This window comes from Bombus affinis, chromosome 9 (genome assembly GCF_024516045.1).
Source record: "Bombus affinis isolate iyBomAffi1 chromosome 9, iyBomAffi1.2, whole genome shotgun sequence".
Taxonomy (NCBI): domain Eukaryota; kingdom Metazoa; phylum Arthropoda; class Insecta; order Hymenoptera; family Apidae; genus Bombus; species Bombus affinis.
Window position 1 is genome coordinate 13043072 of NC_066352.1, and position 20288 is coordinate 13063359.

General features: G+C 38.6%; 1 protein-coding gene across 2 annotated transcripts in view; it reads right to left on the reverse strand.

Moving 5' to 3' along the window:
* Positions 1-17191, reverse strand: part of LOC126920653 (protein sprint) — a 156374-nt gene extending 139183 nt beyond the window's left edge. Inside the window, exons 1-2 of one of the 2 annotated variants that reach the window (XM_050731325.1) lie at positions 16525-17191; positions 4933-5177 (exon numbers count right to left, since the gene is read on the reverse strand). In XM_050731325.1, coding sequence (XP_050587282.1) covers positions 4933-5013 — 81 coding nt within the window. In that variant the 5' untranslated portion in view covers positions 5014-5177; positions 16525-17191. Of the gene's footprint in view, positions 1-4932; positions 5178-6880; positions 8644-16524 lie in introns of those variants that run through there. The other variant, XM_050731324.1, reaches the window with a different exon arrangement.
* Positions 17192-20288: the final 3097 nt, after the last annotated feature.

Consider the following 20288-nt stretch of genomic DNA (forward strand, 5'->3'; position numbering starts at 1 on the left):
ATTTATTATTCAGAATTTTATGGCGATTTTTACGATACAATCTCTCGAGCTTTCTCCATTCCGCGTGTATCTTTGGATTTTCGAAGTATGTAACACGCGAAGCGAGAATCGAATAAAAGAAATATACCATTCGATGAATCGTAGATTGTAACTGTTCTGATATAATTTGTAACTGATCGTTCCATACGATTTGAATTTTTCTTGTTTAATTTACGCTATGTGTGATTGTTATTGAGCATCTCGTAATGTTATAAAACGTTTAAATACCACGATCCAGTGTATCTGCAGTTTACCAGAGCACCAACCGAAACACCGATTTTCTCAAGGAACATTGAACATCCTCGAGCTGGTCGAAGAGGATTCAGCTAATTACAGCAGGAGATTCGCCGCGACGAAGTAAAGCCGAGAGGATCGAAAGTGTATCGATGGTCGGCTGACAGGAAACTTTCTAGACATTGGAACCGGTGTCTGCGAAGATGGCCTTCGATCTGGTACAATTGAAGTGCACCGGGTGTCGAAGAATCATTGTTCTCAGACTGTGTTTCAACTTTTTCAATCCAAACACCGTAATTCCATCTCACTTACTTTCTTGTAATTGATTGTACTCGAAGAAATAAGATTGACCATCTGTAGCACGGTAAATCCTATGTATCTACTGGTAATAAATCGTTTCATTTTATCGCTTTCCAATTTTTCCAATAATCTATCAGTTATTTTGTATTATTTCCGACTGTTCTCGTTTTCAATTTTAACCTTTTCACTCGCTGCCAAATTCGATTAGCATTATTCGTACGATTTCACGAAATTCGCATCGTAGCTTCAAACAGCCTAGAAAAATTCCTCCATTAAACGAGTAAAACAAGTTAGAAGCTGTGAGTTACAGTAGATATTACAAATGTCCCTTGTATAAAAGTAACAAGTTTGGTAATAAAGATGGACTGGTTTTAAAAACTGACTTTGTTTTTTTTTTTTTTTATATATAACGACTATTCAATTACTGTGCGAAGAGATTCTCCTTCTATTTCTTACATTTTTATAGCGTTCGTCGCTTATTTTCCTAATGTCCGGCAATAAATCGTTGCAAGACACCATGTACGGCGCTTTTAATGGAAAACTACGGCCTCAAGGACGAAACAGGCTTCCGCCGCAGCTCGAGAATCAACCGGTATGCAAATGAAGCTTAAGGTCCTGTCTGCCGATCTCTGAAACCGTGCAGTGCCAGATCGATCGTGCAGTCGCCGTTAATTGAATTAATCATCGGATTAAGCCTTCCTCTGAGCTTTGGAAATCGTTTTAGCCCCCCTTCGTCGTTCATAGAGCCAACCTCGCCATCAGGAAAATGAAATATAACGTTGGACGTAGAGGAACCTATCGATCTGGTTTTTCAGATAAATCAGATTACGTGTCTATGAACCTGTTCTCAGATCGATAGAATCTTCAGATTCTAATATGCAAGAGAGAGAATCTAATATGCAAAGGAGGTGGAATTTTTTGAGAAATAATGCACGGACAAGTAGAGGTGGATTACCGTTTGAGAAAATTCCAATATCCCATTGTAAGTTTTGTTATTGTATTTTAAATACGGCCGTCAAGAAAAGAAAGAAAAATGAGAAAAATGGCGTATTTCTTTAATGCGTACTGGAAGGCGACGCTCCGTGAAAAATAGTGATTCCGTGACTACCTTTGAATATTCCAGCGAGCATTAACTCGCATGGCTTGTATGTTTCCGTGGGGACAGGAGAACCATCTGTTCTTATCCGTACGGCAAGTTAAAGCGTTTTTAAGCTGCCCGGGGACGTAACAATCCCCATAAGGGCGAAAGACGCGGGGATGGACTTCGTGCTCACGCATAATCGTCCAGATAGCTAGACCCATTCAAATTTCACCTAATTGCCTCTACCCTGAAACGCGGTTGTCACGGACATCCTTCCAGCGGCCAAGTCTAATTGTACCTTTCGGATGATCGATCGAAAAAATTCACGTTATATTTCGATATCCATAAACTGAATTTTATTTGTATTAAGAAATCGTACACGGTTTCGTAGAGAAAATACGCAATTTTTAATTCTAAGAAGGATTCGCTGAACTACGAGAAGCGAATCTTTTTTTCATCAACAAGTTTGATGGCAGTCGACGTATGGAACATTCGCTTCCTACAAATCATCGTATAAAACTCCGAAACAACGTTAACAAATAGGTCGCGGATATTTATACCAATTCATATTTCTATGAAAATGGAAACGAAGTTTGAATAGAAAATTGTTTCATCTACTAAATATTAAGAGAAGCCCTACGATTTTGATATTTTATACAATTTTACATTTTGTGTGCCTCTTTGCATCTCCAAATTACCCGTAAATGCACAAAACTTCGGAATCTATTAATAAAAAGAAAAAGAGGGAAAAAAGAAAAGAGAAGAAGAAAATATCGTCTACCACATCTTCAATTTATCCAAGCTAATCTAAATGATTCCGTTGCTACTAGGAGAATTCGAAACAAAGGAGTCTGTAAATCGACCTGGGGCGAGATTTTTGGCCATCCATCATATTTCGAGGATCGCGGCGGGGCGACAGTGGCGGAAATGAAAAGGAAACATCGGGAACATTAATTTTACAACGACGAGATATCGCTCTGGTGCATGACAAAATTTGCATTAAATAGGATTTCGCCGACTTTGCGTTTCTCCTTGTCGACCCCATCGAGGCCACCGCCACCGACGTCGCGATGCTTTACTTTTTGCCCCTTTGCATACCTTTCCAGCCATCCAACCCCCAGCGCGCTTTTCCTCGTCCCGGATATATTTTCCCCGCCGTTTATAAAATTCCGACCACGCAGCGCCGGTTCAATACCGAAAAATGCTCGCCGGAAGCGAACTCGAGCGCGCGAGATAGGGGGCGCTTAGTCCGAAAGAAAAGATGCGTCCCATTAATGGGAAACGCGCGAGAGAATGGTTTGCACGCGGTGAAAATGGCGATGTTAGAGAGTTTTTACAAGGGAGAGAAGAAGTGGAGGTGACGTGGAATAGAGTAATTTGGCCGGAGAGTAAGTAAGGGGGGTGGAAATAGCGGCTGGGGGATGAGTAGTATTTTAGGTGATTTGAAGTGAATATGTGCAACGAAATTTTACAGAACAGTTGGAAAAGTGTGACATGTTTGTAAATTATGAACTAGGCATATTGTGATCGTTGGCGTAGAGTCTTTTGGGGTTTGAAATTAGTAAAAGTGTGGAAGTGCACTTTTATAGAAATGAAAACATGATTACTTATTTATTTATTTATTTTCATCATGTTAGCTTTATCAGGGAAATAGGTGAAGCATTCAAGCCTGAGAATAAAAGAGATAAATAAATAAGGAATATGAAGATGGTAGAACTATGCTATTCCATTCTTTCATTTTTCATGTCCCCTGCTACGGATCCTAAAGGGGATAACGAACTGAATATACCATAAACAAAAATATAGAGAGATAGAAGAATAAGCATAAATATCGCAACAAGAATAATCTAACAGCGTACTGTAACTATCGAAGAAAGGTATCTCTACGAAGCGAACAAAAATCCCATAAAAATGTAGTTTAAATGCAAACGTAAATTCCTCCGCAATTAAAACAGCGCCTAAGGTAATTTACATTTCAGACTCATAAAAATTCAACAGACAATAGAAAAAATAAACACGAATAGTCGCGATGAGAATAATCTAATACTTTTTAAAAAGGTATCTAACAAATAAAAAGATTTCTGAAAAGTACATTAATAACGATCACGGAAATCATAATCATCGTTTCTTTATCGATTTTTACTATCGTTGCTCTACGGCAAACGCTAAAAAAAATTAAAACAACCCGAAAATAATCTGAATTCCACGTTCATAAAAATTCCACAGAGAAATCGTGTCAGCAGGAAGGGACACGTGGCACACGTGGCACACGCTCGGATAATCAAAGGAAAGGCGGCGACGAGGAAGTTCAGGGATGTTTCGCGAAACTTTTCCATCGGCCTAACACACTTGACAAACGATAACGCGCACCCTACGCGTCACGACGCTCCTCATGGTCAAACGTAGACGTCGTGGAAGGCGCCACAGTACGTTTCCAGTTTTCGGGATCGTCGTCTCGTTATTGTCGCGACGACACGATACTCGTGACGCGACTAGATCTAGAGCCAGCCTTGGACATCGTAGGCGCGATAAGAATGGGGGTTGCTGATATCACGAATTATTTGGACAACGATAACACTGGGAAAGCAGCGAGAATTTTCTCCCGAAGATTACGAACACGATGGTAGGGAGAATCTATGCTGAGAGTATTTCCATGGGATTGGAGTTGATAGAGCCACGTTTTTGGGGAACGATTCGGGCTACATGGTACGATGCTTTCTACGTTGCAATAGTTTGCAGAGATTGGACGAAGCTCGAGATTTGAATATCGATGTCTTATATATGTTTTGCATATGTACGCGTGTTTAAACGTAGTTCTTTTAAGCCGGAGTATTTGAAATGTCACTTGTTCGAAATTTAAATTTCATGGGCTAATATCTGTTGTTAAATTTTGTTAAATTATTCAATCGATTATCGATCATATTAAAGTAGAAACTAGCTGTGAACTATATCAAAACGCTATGTAAAAATATTCTTTAAAAAAAGATATTATGACACGGAATGTTATATCCGTGCGATTTACATTTAGATCGTCATAGAAGAAAAAACCGGTTATTCGTTGAATAAAGTTATCTTTATAATTATTCGCCAATTAATATGTATATTTTTTACACCAAAGACTTACGTCCTCGGCATGAATGGCTTATTAAAATTTCTTTGGACAACCGTCAACTTTTGTATACAAGTAATTAAGAGAATAGTCGATACCGTAATATACCTACTACTAAAATTTATGTCAGGTACTAAAATATACTCGGAAAAAATGTATTCTCACTCACCATCAAGTAACTGGAAGCATTACTGCTGGTGGATTCCCTCTTCCGTGTTGGCGCCAAATCCCTCTGAACCAATGACGTCATCTTCTTGTCATATTAGTCATCAAGATTCAACGCCGCTTAGCCACGAACGCGATGATTAATCGATGCAAACCGTGAAACTTTAATTGCACCTTATTTTCTCCACTGAGCATATAAACATAAACGAATCGGACACAAAATTGTCACGCACCACGAAACTACGTAATCTGTAACAAAAAGGAACACCCACATTCTCATGAATATTCATTAGAGTGTAAATTTATTACTATCATAAATCGTAAGAAAAGAACGAATAAAAGAGAGAGAGAGAGAGAGAGAGAGAGAGAGAGAATGAAGTCAGCCGGATTATTTTGAAAAAAAATTTCACAATGTACGTCTCAATCACCGTAAAATTTCTCCGGAATTATTTGCATCGCCGTGAGGGTCGAAATTTTCTGGCGTCAAATTTGTCGGTAATTTGCAGCGATATTTCATCGGTTTCAGTCCGGCCCGAGGATTTAAATCGTAAGTTGCGCTAAAGCGACGGTTTATAGCGTCGTCGTTCAACGCTGCACGACGCTTGTTTCACGAGCTTTGGATTTACGAGGTCGGATTAAACGTAATCGAATCGTTTGCACGAAAGAGATCGAAAGAAATCGGGAGAGAATGACGAATGTTAAAAAAGCTTGACACCGATGACCTTTAATAACACAGGATATGTTTACATGAAAATCGGAGAATCGAAGGACTAGAAGGCTAGAGAATTAGAATTAGGAAACTGAACGATCAGATGGTTGCAGAATTAATTGAAAGACTGGAAGATCAGAGAGTTAGAAAATTGTATTTAGAACTGGAAGGATTTGGATTGAAATGAACAACTAGAGGAATGAGATTAGAAAATCGAGGCGCTGGAGAACTGAAGAGGCCAAACATAAAAGAGGACAAACCTGACAAATAAATTTCAGATCGATAACGCGAAATATTTATCGAGAAACGTTTAATTTTTCAAACAAAACGTTCAATTTCCGTATAACGCTTCCGACTAAAATTCCCGTGAAATTGAATTTTCTACGGTCGCAAGCTCCCCCACACGGGCGAGATTTATTGTAAATTCACGTTTAACGTGGTTTACCTTTATCCATAGCCACTCGATGCTCCTTGACTGAGCTTTTCGGTCTCTAAATTCAATTCACTACACTTCATGGTGGATCGAGTACGAGGGGACAGGCCTAGCTGACAACACCGAGCAAATTCTTCCGTGAAAACCTTGCCAACAATGCGGTAAATTATACTGCACATCCGTTAGATATCGGGGGTTACGCGGACGAGATGCGATTAAGGGAATTCTAAATTCACAACAACCACTTTATTCGATTTTCCGCCGATAAGAATTTTAACCATCCAGAATATCGCAAATATTTCAATTACGCCAAGTGAAAGATCTCAAGTCGGAAGATTCTTAACATTCGAATTTTAATATCCTTCATTTTGGAATTTCTCATATATAATTCCGATAAAAAAATAGCAAAACCGTAAAGAGGACGTATCTTTAAAATTATTAATATCTCAACTTTACGAATACCGACGTTGATACTTGTTACACCAAACCATAGGTACAAAAATAACAAAGTACTATTATTATTATTATTATTAAACAATTGGTTGTACAGTATACCTGTACGATATTTATCTGTATCGAATCTATTTCGGTCACTTCCAGTCTCTCTCTTTCTCTCTCTCTCTTTTTCTAACTTTAATCTCACTTTTTTTTATCACTTTCTCTTTTCTACTCTAAATTATTTTCAAACCTCTGCTCTAGATTCTACTATCACCGCTCTTATCGCTCTTCTATACTTTGTACAATATCTTCTTTCTATTCTATTCCTATCTACCTCTATCAATCTATTTCTTCTGTCTATTTCTTTTTTACCTTTCTCCTTTCTACTCTTCGTTCATCTGATATTTCTTCTTTTCTAGCCAATTCTTCGCTCTTCCTTTTCCGTACAATTTCATTTGACCTTGCCAGGCTTACTTCTCCACTTGCGCTTACTATCTCTACCCAATTTGAATCTCTATTTCTCGTTATTCTGCACTTTCTTATCACACCTTTCCACTTTCAACTCACCACATAATTTACATTCTTCTTTGCATTCTTCTCAATATCTACATTAATCGTCGAAATCTCGCTCTTGCTTTTAATTCATTTCCATTCCTCTAACTTCTTTCGCTTATTTTGATTTTTTCACGTCCGTCTCTCTTCCTCGTTGTTTCATATCCTTACCTCTTTGCTCTTCCCAGATTTCCTCTCCATTTTCTATTCCCTTTGCGTGATCGTCTCTGTACCTGATCATTCTCTTAGTTCTAAAAATCTCTTTCTACTTTTCTCTTTCTACTTTCATATTACTATCTCCCGTTTCGCTAGTATCCTCTTGCATTTCCATCTGGTTGAATCTTTCTCGGTGCTTCCTAACTTCTCTTCGTATTTTACTGGTCCCGGGCCTGTTTCTATTGCGAATTTTTCTCTCCTCCTTTGATTTTAGCGATACGTGGCTCGCTGAATCTCTTCTATCGTCGTATGCTCGTTTGTAAAAAGAAAAAACGCTCCTAACTAGACTATCAAGCAACCGTATCCTTAACTTCCGATCTTCCTTAGATCTTCCTTCTCCTATGCTTCGCAATTATGCTATTTTCCACAATATCGTATTTCCTATTCTTGCTAAATCTTTTATATGTTTTTCATCAGTGTTATTGAACCTTACTTCATACATATAGAGGACTTGTGTAGGATGTTTGATCGTGAGATTTATTAAATGTTATCGCTTGTGGTTGAAATCGTCGAATATATTTAAAATAATAAATCAGTATACAAACTATATTTAGGAAAATAGGATCGCTAATGAGTCGTTAATTAGATCGCTGATAATTCGTTGATAACTGACTATAACTTCGTTAATAACTGATTCGCTCGCGATCGCGTCCGTTTATTTATACTGGTCGGGGGAGAGTCGGAAAATTCGAATTCGTCTTTGATCGACGATCGCACGTAGCGGCGACATTGTTTTACCTGGAATTTATTTATCGTTACGTTTCTTGCGTCAAGGCGGTGTCAATGTCCCGAGACAAAATAACAACATGAGTTGAATTGTCTTCTAACTCATGTGCCGCTACATACATTATCCTATATTATTCGTATTCGACGTGTGTCTGTGCCTTCAAATTTCTCACAAACGCAGAAAAATCCAAATTATCTCTTGTGCACGAGAATACAGCTACAGATCCGAGATTCGAATGCAAATACGAGAAACAGCGATCGAAATGAACCGAATTCATCCGTCAATAACACGCGTTACATTTACCATTAATCTGCCCGATCGATCATGTGTCCCCGGGGATTCGAATGCATCTCCAGAGTGCTGTCCTGTCCGGTAATATCAATCTGCCACATTTTTTTCTTTCCATTCTACTCGTTTTACGCTCTAGGGACTGGAACCCTACATGTCCGCAACGGACACTAATTTACGAGCAGCGTCACATTGAAAATTCATAATGGCCAAAACTTGAAATTCCGCGGCTTTAATCAAGCCATCGACATTCATGGCTCGCCTTGACCCCTTGGGGGCTGCAACGGTTCTGTTACATCGCGCTGTTGCGATATAAACCGACCTTTCAGTCGTAAAACTCGAACGCGATCATCTTTTCGTTACTTTGCTCGCACGCGTGATTTTTTCAATTCTTTTGTATCGTTCGATACTTGACAGGTGCCAGGTGTAACACGTAGCGCGCGTCCTTTGTAAGGGTGTTAAAATCTCGATAAAAAGGAAGGAATATTTCTTTGAAGAGAATAGAGACAAAGCGTTGATTCAGGAAAATATTGAAAAATAGAGAAGAATAGACATTTTGTTGAAAATAGTAACGTGAGTTCCCGCTCGCCATCCATGTGCACACGCGCCAGTTACAGAAAATTAATAACTAGAAGATAGTTCTAGATACAGTCGATAGGTTTTTGTTTTTATCCCTAGTCCATTTAAGAAAGTGGAATAAATGTTTTTCGGCTGAGAACGGTGTGATAGATTTATCCAAAGAATAAAATATTGCCATCCTACCTCTAAATACAGAAATAACGACACATTTTGATGCGACAAGTATTTTTCGAATATTTGAATATCTGTGCTTTTCCAGTGTTCGATGTTTTTAATATCTTCAGCAGCTTCTCTCGATCGCTTAAACCTTCGGAATTTTCAAGATAAATTAACTTTCAAAAACGAAATTTACTTCCAGCTTCGTGGATCTAATTGACGAAATTGGAATGTTTTAATTATTTCGATAAACGATGTTACGATGCGAAGATCGATGATTCTTTTTACGGGGGGCAGGCGCGTTCCCATGAAACAGCTGAATGTAATCGTTCATTGGTAGTTGCAGTCATTGCCCTGATTGGTCTCGATTAAAATCGACTTGCGAAATCGTCCGAACGATCCACGCTGATGACATCAGACAGTTATAAGAAAGCCTACGACGAACGCGTTCGATGTAACACCAACGTGCTTTGCGCAAGGAAAGAATGAATAATTCACAGGGTCTTACAACTAGAAGAAGAAAACCACGATGGTCAAATTATAAGAAATTATTCGTTGATTCAGTGAAAATTTTTCGTGATTGTTCGATAGACGTTATATTAAATAAATATTACCTTGTAATTGACATACCGATGAAATGAATTTTACGAATTAAATGATCGAGCGATTAATGTATTTTAATTGTTTAATAACCCGAACTGTAACATCTATATCACGTACTACGTGTCTCCAAAATTATTCTTTTCTATTTTTTTCCCTTTTTAACACCGTGTACATAACTGATTTTCACATGCCGAAATGAAGTTGTCGTACTGTTGCGAGGATTACGTAATACAGCTAAAATTAGAGGTACGACGAAACTCCATTTATTTAAACGATATTTTACTGCCCAAATATTCGTAAACATATTACCGAACTTATTACGCTTGATTAATAAAACGCGTACTTGCCTCCGTTACGTAACAAAGCGAGCAACCCATTCACGGAATATTAGCATATCGTTCATTTGCAAAATGATAATGACATAACGCAAAATTTGTAGTTTTAGCACATGGACAGAAAAAGACCGTAGAGTTCCGTGTACTTTTACTGATAGAGTCTTTTAAGCGAACTTGGAATATTCACTACGCGAGGCTAGTTGGCTGTATCGTCAGAAAACCATAACAATTCAAAATATTCAAACTCCATAAAATTGTGATCTTTGAGTTATGTGATTAGGGTTAGGTTGCAGCCAATGACTGATCCTTTATACTTACATCATCGATGAACGATATTGCTTCGACTCTTTCGATACTCGTCAATCGAAAAGGGAACAGACGAATCTCTGTGATATGAGAAAGTAACAAATTCTTCCAAACGTTATTTCTTTATCTACTCGATATTCTAAAAATCTTGTTAATACTTTTACTTAATCCAAAGCTAAGAGCGTAATTGACAGAACAGAGAACGTTTTTAAAGATTCTGATTTTGTTGCAATAGCTCTGTCATCGATCCGGAACACGTGCCGCTTAATTGAAAATGATCGTTCCTCGATGAAATTGGTTCAAACATGAATTATTATTATCAAAGAAACGATCACAGCCGAAGCCTCTAAAAATTAATTCTACACCCTCGTTTATTTCCCCGCTGACTCTCGTTAATATTCACCGTGAAACTCATTTACCAAACACGTCAGAGTTCTGCGGCGTTCGCCACCTTCTCCGAAACCAAAAGAAAAGGAAAACGAAGGAGAATCGTCTGGCTCGGACGGGGTTGGGTCTTTATTTTCGTCTGGTCGGGGGATTTAATAAAGTCTGGAGCAGGTGTCATTGGCGAGACGCAAAAACGTCAAAAGTGGTAGCAGGCCGTGGAGGTTTCTCTGAAAACCCCAACGTGTCTCAACCCCCTACGGTTATTCTCGCGTTCGATTTCGTTCGACGAACAAAGCTGCAGACGATAGAACTGTCGATCAATCCTCCGTCGTAGACGTAATCTCGACATTTTTGCCTCGTTAGAAGTTACTGGGAGGCCGCGTCCAGGATTTCAACGAGAATTCGATGTGATCCGCGCTGGGGTGAGGCTGTGAAAAACGTTCAGACACGCGTCATTGTGCGCGTAAATGGGCGTTTCGCTGGTTCTTCGGCTCAGGTGGTACGTATGAGGATCTTAGAAAAGGGTATTTCAGAGTTTAAATTGAGGGTAGAAATTTGCAAGGTAGCTCCAATTGGTATGGTAATATCGGGAACGGGATTTGCAGTTAAGTGGCGGATTTATGAAAGATTGTAAAAAGAGGGCAATGATGAATTTCGATCGTGCTACGATATTAGGCGTTTCAGTGTTTTAAGAAACGGATCAGACGATTATTTTGGAAGGTTGTGCATGGCGAATTTTAATTCATACGATACCAAAGGCGGGACTGTTTTTTGGAATTGAACAAAAAAGATATTTTGCAAGCTGGCGAAGAAAGTACGTCGATCGATTCCGCGTCGGTAGCGGAAACTCGAGTTAGATGATAGAAATATTTTGCAACGTGTAAACAAATGCTGATCGATGTTTCCCAATACAATGTCTTCACGCATCGTTCATTTGCCAGGTAGCTTCAATTGGTATGGTAATATCGGGAACGAGATTTGGAGTTAAGTTTTTATGAAAGATTGTAAATCGGCGGATTTATGAAAGATTATAAAAAGAGGGCAATGATGAATTTCGATCGTGCTACGATATTAGGCGTTTCAGTGTTTTAAGAAACGGATCAGACGATTATTTTGGAAGGTTGTGCATGGCGAATTTTAATTCATACGATACCAAACGCGGTACTGTTTTTTGGAATTAAACAAGAAAGATATTTTGCAAGCCGGCGAAGAAAGAACGTCCATTGATTCCGCGTCAGTAGCGAGAACTCGAGAACTCTTAGATGATAGAAATATGTTGCAACGTGTAAACGAATGCTGATCGATATTTCCCAGTACAATGTCTTCGCGCATCGTTCTCTATTCTCTTATGCTTTTTCCCAAACTAAGAACATTCCAAGACATCGATTGAAAAAATCTAATCGTAATTCAACGATTGTATGCGAAACTTTCTATCACATCAGATACACCGACCAGATACCAATCTCCATTATGCTGGCCGATAATCATATTCCACGATCCTGGTCAGAATATCCCCATCAACTTGAGAAATCACTTGCATGCGAAAAAAGAAAGCCCGCCCTCGATACATAGCCCGCAAGTTAATGCGCTTACAGTCCTCGAAAATACGAGTCCTCCGCTTGCTTCTCGAAGGGCGAGGCTTCCGAGCGACGTACATCAAATGGAAAAGCTATATTCCTCTTTCTTCGACGAGGAAGCTCGATGAAAATTCGGTATATCCGACAACGTGCAATTTTCATTGTCAAGCCGCGCGATCGTGTCAAGACTTTATCAAGCTATCGCGACGAGTGACCTTGGCCAGAGACATTTTCGCGTCGCAAACGATATTAACGGCAACGTCGGCGTCGAGATTCGATTCTAAGGGCGAAGAAGGGTCGATTGGGTTATCTAGAAAGATATTAGAATCGCTGGATCCTCGATTCCTCGCAGAACTTTATGGGATCTTGCGCTAAATTAGATCTCGAACACGAGGAATTAGCGATTATCTTCTGGAAAATGTTTTCGCTCTGCTTCCTTAACCCTTTGCGCTCCTATGTCGTTTTATATTTGTTTTATATCTCAAGAGATCAGGTCCCACTCGACATTCTTTCAGTCTAGCTTTCAAAACTAGGATTGCATCCTGGAAATTGTTTCAGGATATATCATACAGTTAAAAGTTACAAAATACGACAATAATGTGAATAAAACTGGTATTTAAGTAAATTTGCTTCTTCCTTTATTTACTTAAATTGTCTTATTTTTTAGTTAAAGTAAATTTCAAAGCGTCGGGAGCTGCTGGTAACGAAATTGAAATAAAATTCGGAGTGAAAAGCTCCCAAAAAGGTTTGAGTCCCAAGCAGCGCTGTTTAGATTTTATATCGAAAAATCCCAGTAAGTGTGAACACTACGGACGACTTACGGTATTTTGAATTTCATTCTTATCTTCTGAATAATTTTTATTGAACAAAACTTGAAATATTTATGAATTAATAGTACGCATATATAGATGTATTTCATAAAGTAACAAATATGGCGAGCGCTATTGAGCCGCTTGTTTCTTTTCGCAATCGATTAAGACGCTATCGCGCTGTCTGGGATTTTTCGACCTTATTTTTTCAATGATCCCTGGGACCCAAACAGCTAAAATGATATTTTATACGTCGGATATTACGTATCGGAATATTTGATTTCGATTTGAATTCAAACTTAGTCGCATCCTGTTTCCCAATTTTGTCTCGTCACGCGCTCGCGTAGTTTCTGAAAATTTTCTACCAAACGCCTCTCTTCCCTTTACTTTTCCGGATCTAATAACAAAGTTTGAAACTCTTACGCGTCTAAGTTTCTAAAGTCTTTCCGAAATGTTTACAAAGTTTAAGAGGTTTTTATCCTGGTTTCAGAGAATTCCTACTCGCGTGCGTTAAAAGTGTTTCTATGAGAAAAAGGATATGACGGAAACACGATGAACGATCGCGCTATGAAATTAGCCTAAATTGGCTGGACGGCTGAACCCGCATACACCCGTATGTTGGTCGATGGAAACGAGGTTTGACACGCGTCTCGTCTTCTTCTTCTTCTGTATCAAAGAACTTTCAGAAGTTCTTAGACAATGATCGACCGCCAAATGCTTTCAAATTTTCCTCAACCAAATTAGAAATTGGAATATTACAGAGGCAGCTACTATTTATCGTTTTATTTATTCTCGAAGAAAAGTATCTCAACGAATTACGATGGAGATGAAAAGAAATTTTCTGAAGATTATTTCCCTCGTTGGAATATCGCAACAGTGCTACTTATTTTTTCGCTCAATTTAAGTGGAATTTTCAGTTTCAAAGAATTCGAACGTCTAACGATTCTTCTGACAAAAATTCTAAAAATATCATCGATGAAAAACGAAATGAAAAATGCATAGGGAACGTAGAAGAAAATATTCCCAACATATTCGTTGACTATTATTGTTAGCGAGAAATATTTAATTCTACAGAAAGTCGGCCTGTTATTTCTTAGAAGGAACTTGTTAGAAGAAAATGCAGACGCAAGTCGATCGTTTCGAAACGCCAATCGACCAACTGAATAACATGAAACGGATCGTACGGTCAGCCTGGATGGATCCCGAACCGCATGATCGCAGTGTTTGGTAAACGGTGAGTGTTGATGTAAATTACTATTAATGAAACGAGACGTAACGGTGCAGCATCTAAATTGAAGCAATACGGTTTCTTTATCGTGTGCTGGACGAAAGGGGGAACAGGCAGAGGAGACAGACGAAGCTAAGTAGGCAGTCAGACAGTGTTGGTGTGTGAAACGATAAGTTAGCGAGCAACAAGCCCGAATACACTTTTAAAACACGCGCTCCCTTGCCTTACTCGCGTATACACTGGGTGATCTTAAATAAAGCGATCGAACATTTCTATTTAAACTTTGCTGTAATTTACGAATTCGTCTTTCAATTACGAATCTTACCGCAATCCCGCTATTCTTCCAACCAATGAAAGTTTCGATGTTTGGAGAAAAATATTTGCGTATAATTCAATTATAAAATGAACTACATAACGCTGACATTACACGAAAGCGATCAGGCGAGCGCGAGAGTAGTAGAACGGTGAAAGTCTGCTGGAAAATTGCAGACACACTTCGTGAAACGTATTTGAATGATAAATAAACTGTTGATATTTATGCAAATTCATATGTTGACAAATATTCTTAAAGAAATGGAATCATTGCGAAAAAATGCTTCACCTACTGTTTTCATATCGTGAAAGTACTATCAGCTTGTCCGAAAAGTGGCATTCTTCTACAGACGCGTCTTTCACAACGACGCATCTTCATACAAACACGAAACCTAATCTGTCAAACGTTGTGATTTTTATCCTGATAAAACAGAATGGATCATTCGTAGTTCGATAAAATAATATAAAATGGAAAATGTTGTGCATACATTATTTCCTTATAAAACGAAAGAAACTTCCCGGACGACCTAATATATTCTGGAGATTTTATACGTTTTTGCATATTATGCGCATTTTCGCATCTTCAGATTTCCTAATAATAAACACCGAAAAATATTCACGGTTCAATGTCTCGATTTAAGCTTCAAGATTGTTACATTTTTACGACTTACAGCTATTAACTCGTCCACTGACTAACTGCTATTCGTCGACAAATTACGGTGCAGAGGAATTCATAAAGTAGAAAGACGGACAAAGGAAACGAGTTTTTTGACTATCTCTATCAACCATCCTCGTTCGTTTCAAGTCTACATTCTCAAGAACCATCTCGAGAATGTTTCTCGAGCTCTAAAAACTTGTAACTCGCGTTACACGCGAAACACGCTTCTACCTATCGCCAAATCGATCTGTATTTCGCGCCCGGAGTCTGCGAGCGATTCGTCATTCGCGAGACGCGAGCAATCAGCGTAATTGGCGCCGGGAACTTGAACCGAGAAAGAACAAAAGGCTAACCGTACATCGTACTCTGGCAGTAAATAATCGACGATACGAATCGCGGCTGTCCACGAATTCAAAAACCCTGGTAAACCATGTGGACACGCGTCTCGCGTCTCCTTCTCGTCGAAGAACGAAGGAAGGAATTCCCTGCACGCATCGGCCGTAGTTCCTGCTCCGTTGAATGAATCGTTCCCTTAGTTATGGCAGGCAAAAAAAGGAAAAAAATACGCAGGCGTGCAGCACCTCGAATTATAGTTACGGTGCCAGCGTACGATGAATCACCGTGCGACCGCGAGTTTTTGAAAGTTCCTGCGAACCGTCGACAATTATTCCTTTTCAAACCCACGCTAATGCCATTTTGTCCATTATTATTGTCCGCGTATCTAATACGACTGTTTCAAATATGTAACGTATAAAACTTCATTATCATATGGATAATAGATAATAAAATAAATATTCTCATGAACAACGAAGTATACCTATTTAAAGGAAAACAATATATTTCATTAACCATAAATTTCTTCTATATTCTCTGCTATGTTTTACGTTTATTTTTAATCAAAAATACAAATATATGTTATAATACGATATATATTAGGTTGTCCGAAAAGTGTCTTTTACAGATACGTCTTTTACAACGATGCATCTTTATACAAATACGAAACCTAATCTGTCGAACGTTGTGATCTTTATTTTGATAGAACAAAATGGATCATACGTAACGTAATAAAATAATATAAAACGGAAAATATTGTGCATACATTATTTCCTTATAAAACGAAAGAAACTTTTCGGACGACCTAATACGACATATAAACACATGTAAAGTTTACATGGAAACGTAGAAATATCAAATATATAGCATAAAAGAGATTAAAAAGATGCAAATGTAAAATCAATTACTAAATTAGAAAAAAACAAATGATTAAATTATTCTCAACGTACCTAGAGCACAGGTGCATCAACAGCCACGCTCTCGATCAACGAAAAGTTTCCCAAAAAAATCTCTAATGGCTGGAACACCGAGGCACGCGTAGAAGATAAAAAAAAAAAAAAAAAAGGAAAAAGAAACGGCACAAAAATTAGAAAGGACGGGGTGGAACGCGTTTTTCCGTTTGTTCACGTGGCGAGACACCGAAGACGCGCGTCGCCTCACACTTCTCAAAGTACGCGCGTCGCCGACTTCGCTCGAGCACGGCCACCGAGACACTGAACCACAGTCCTTGCCCTCGAAAACGCTCAGGTGGCCCGTCTGCAATGTAAACAGGGAGGCCTTGTTGCGATCCACATCGTTCTCCGTTTTCTTTTCATTCCCCTAATTTCTCATCTTTTCAAAAAATCTTCCACCATTTACATTTTCGACGTGGCAGTATAACACACGGCTATACTCCTTGACCTCTTTCCTTTGATCGCCAGTTTTTTTCACACAAGTACATTCCGTTGGTGCAAGAGTCGATTAGAATGGGGAAGGTGATCGAGTTCCTTTTAGAAGGAAGAGTGAAAGTGAATTTCGTGTGCGAGATAATTGACCGAGGCGAATGGAAAGTGGATGCAAATTACATCTCGTTAACGCGAAACTACCCTAAAATGTTCGATTCTTTACTCGAGGTATCTTGAGATTCGAAACAGAAGAAAATTTTCAAATTTGATTGTTTCCTTTCTGTCAACGTTGTTTAGAATGTTTACTAGACAGCCCGTGAATTGGAATTTAATGCCGACAATTTATCCGACTCTCTGAATATTCTTTCAATGATATTTCATGCTAAATATCGATGTGGAAAATCGACGGACATAGTGCAACGTGCGTTATCTTACAATATCTAGTTTCGATATATTAAATCCAGACTTCTATTATAGCAGGATATCGTTTTATACGTTTCGTACGAACGCTAGTAAATGTTACGTTAATAAAATTACATTTTTCAAGCGACTCTACTCTTACTTGTTTTCACGTTACGGTGTACGATTCTTCGGTATAGTAAACAGGATTACGCGTGGGTGTAGTATCGCAGAGTTAATGGGAAGTAGAGAATCGATATTTTAGGTGGCAGAAAATAATATTCTTTCGAACGACGTGTCAACTGGTAAACGATATAAATTCGAAGGGTCCTCCTCGGTAAACGTCCTCGTCGCCACTAATTTATACAGAGGACATAAAACATGGCGCTTGAAAATGATGTACAGGGTATAGTTTGTAGGAAATAGTATTCACAAATTCACTTTGACACTATTACCAACTCACTGAATATTCCTTATTACGATTATCTATTATTATAACAATCAATGCACTAACGAGATATTGTATGCGAACAATTTTCTCTACTTTATTTTATAAATAATATTCATCGGAAACACAATTAGAAAACGTATTAATTACCTATACTGACAATGAATAATTCATCACTGAAAAATCCAAAGCACCAAGGTCACTAAAATTACCTATACGACAATTACATTCATTTCCTCGTCTCTCGACTGTTCTAATTAAGGATCACGATATATTAAGAGTAATAATCGTTGCAAGGAATAAAAGAAAGAGAAGAGAAAATCACTGAGAAAAGAATGGAAAGAGGCGCGAATTATAGAACGTCGCGGCGTCGATCCGGACGAATTTAACGATGCGCCAGGGAAGAAGACGACCAGAGAAAGACTCCAGCACCACTGGTTGCGGCATTAACATCATCATCGCCATCAACCTCCTCTTCGTCACCACCACCACCAAGCATTTGCCAGCGGTACTGGCAGCGGCGCTGACAACGGTGCCCTTAAAGCCTGTCTACTTTCACGCAGCTCGTGCGTACGACCTACTCGAGCGTAAACAGTAATAATTTGTTGTTTCGTGGTTGTTAAACTCTCCCGAGAGGCGTAAACGAGAATGCGGAGTACGTGAGAATAAGAAACGAGGATATGGCGATGGCGAAATAAGAGTATCACGAGTATGCGGAATAATTTCGTACGGTTGGAAATGCGTTCGCCGTTTTCTATTAATAAGTTAGCAGTCAGTGATACATAGTCTTCGAGTTATTTAGAATAGTCGTGAGATCGTGGTTACGGGGTAGATGATCGATGGGAATAATTAGAAGTTAAGGAAGTTATCGACGTAAGATTGAATCGAGTAGAAATTGTTCGACGTAGGTTGCCGTTTCGTAAGATTACGAATACTAAGAACTTTCAATTGCCTTGTTAATTGGTTTCTAGGTTTTCTTATTAAAGGGAGGAAAAATTAAGTGGTCGTTAAAAAGTCGTCCATCTCCCATCTTGAATCCCGTCTTGAGAGAGTAAAAGTCGGAGCAAAATTTCGCACGGCGGGGTAACTTTTGTCGCGTCACCTTACCGCGAGATTCGATGCGGACAGCCCGCGTGGAACATCAAAAATATAGAGGAAAGATGGTTGGAAAGAGAGACAGGCAGAGGGACTCGCGTTTCGCCGGCCGCTGAATCATGCAGCTAAAATATACCGAGTGTACGTTTCGTACTCTCCGACATGGGTACGTAGTCATTGAAAAAAGGAACGAACAGAGTTCCAGCTGTTTATTAATAAACGAGCCTTGCGGTTCAAGCTGTTCGCCGCCGTACAAGAAGAAGATCAGCCATGCAACAGGGAATAAAATCGTGCAGAGAGAAATTCTCGGCACGAACGAGGAACCAACACTATGAACGTGATTGATCGTTCCACGAGAATGGATGGATTTATGTTCGAATTAAAAACGCTAACTCTGGATTGGTTGCGATTTTTACTCGTTTTCGTGGTTCGATGATGAAAAGAAAGACACGTATAAAGGAAATTTTATTAAAGGAAAATGTTCTTTCAACGTGTTAGTTCCGCCTCTGACTATCGAAACGGAGCTCGAATTTTTCTACAGTTAAGGAAAAAGAAAGAAAAGTAATGGTTCTTTGAAAGTGAGATTACGTAACGATGACAGGCGAGTAGTTATCTCTATAAATTTCTATCTTATTGAAAGGAGAAGTTTATCGTTCCAAATGCAACTCGGGTTTCTTCCCAGCAATTCTAAAAGACGTTATTTACAAAACAGCTGAAAGAAAATTAAAGAAAGGAAACATCTACGTGCAAATATAACGGTGATTGTTTGATTTAGAGAAACAGATGATTTTGTGGGAACACTTGAAAGAAGGATTGCAGCAAGTTCCAAATATATCGCTAATTAAGTGCGAAAAAAAAGAAAGACAGTAATTGTAATCGCAGTTTCCATCGGGCGTCTTTGTTCCTTTGTTCGCAGAACTATTTACAATTAAGGAAATTACGACATCGAAAGGACACGTACCGCATGATCTTTGTAATTTCTTGAAAAATGTTTAAAAAGTTTCATGTGTAATATTACTAAAAAATACCAGAACAATTATTATCGTACTGTTAATATATATTACGATATTTCTAAGTGTTTCTAATGGAAACAATGGGATTGCAAACAATGGAATAAAACAGAAAAGCATTATTTTAGAAATTATATATCGATCGTCTGGTTTAATTACAGGGATGCTTAAAATGTCTGTTATATAGACGCAAATTACTATCAAAATTGTTCGATCGGTTACATCACTCGGAAAAGATCGTTTTCGTCGAAATTGCTCGTTAATTAATAAAATGAATTATTATTATTATTAACCGTGCTATCGTGCACGAGTAACTACATGTTACTCCGAATGCTTATTACACGTTGCCGAAGAGCGTATTATGGTTGCGTAATCCA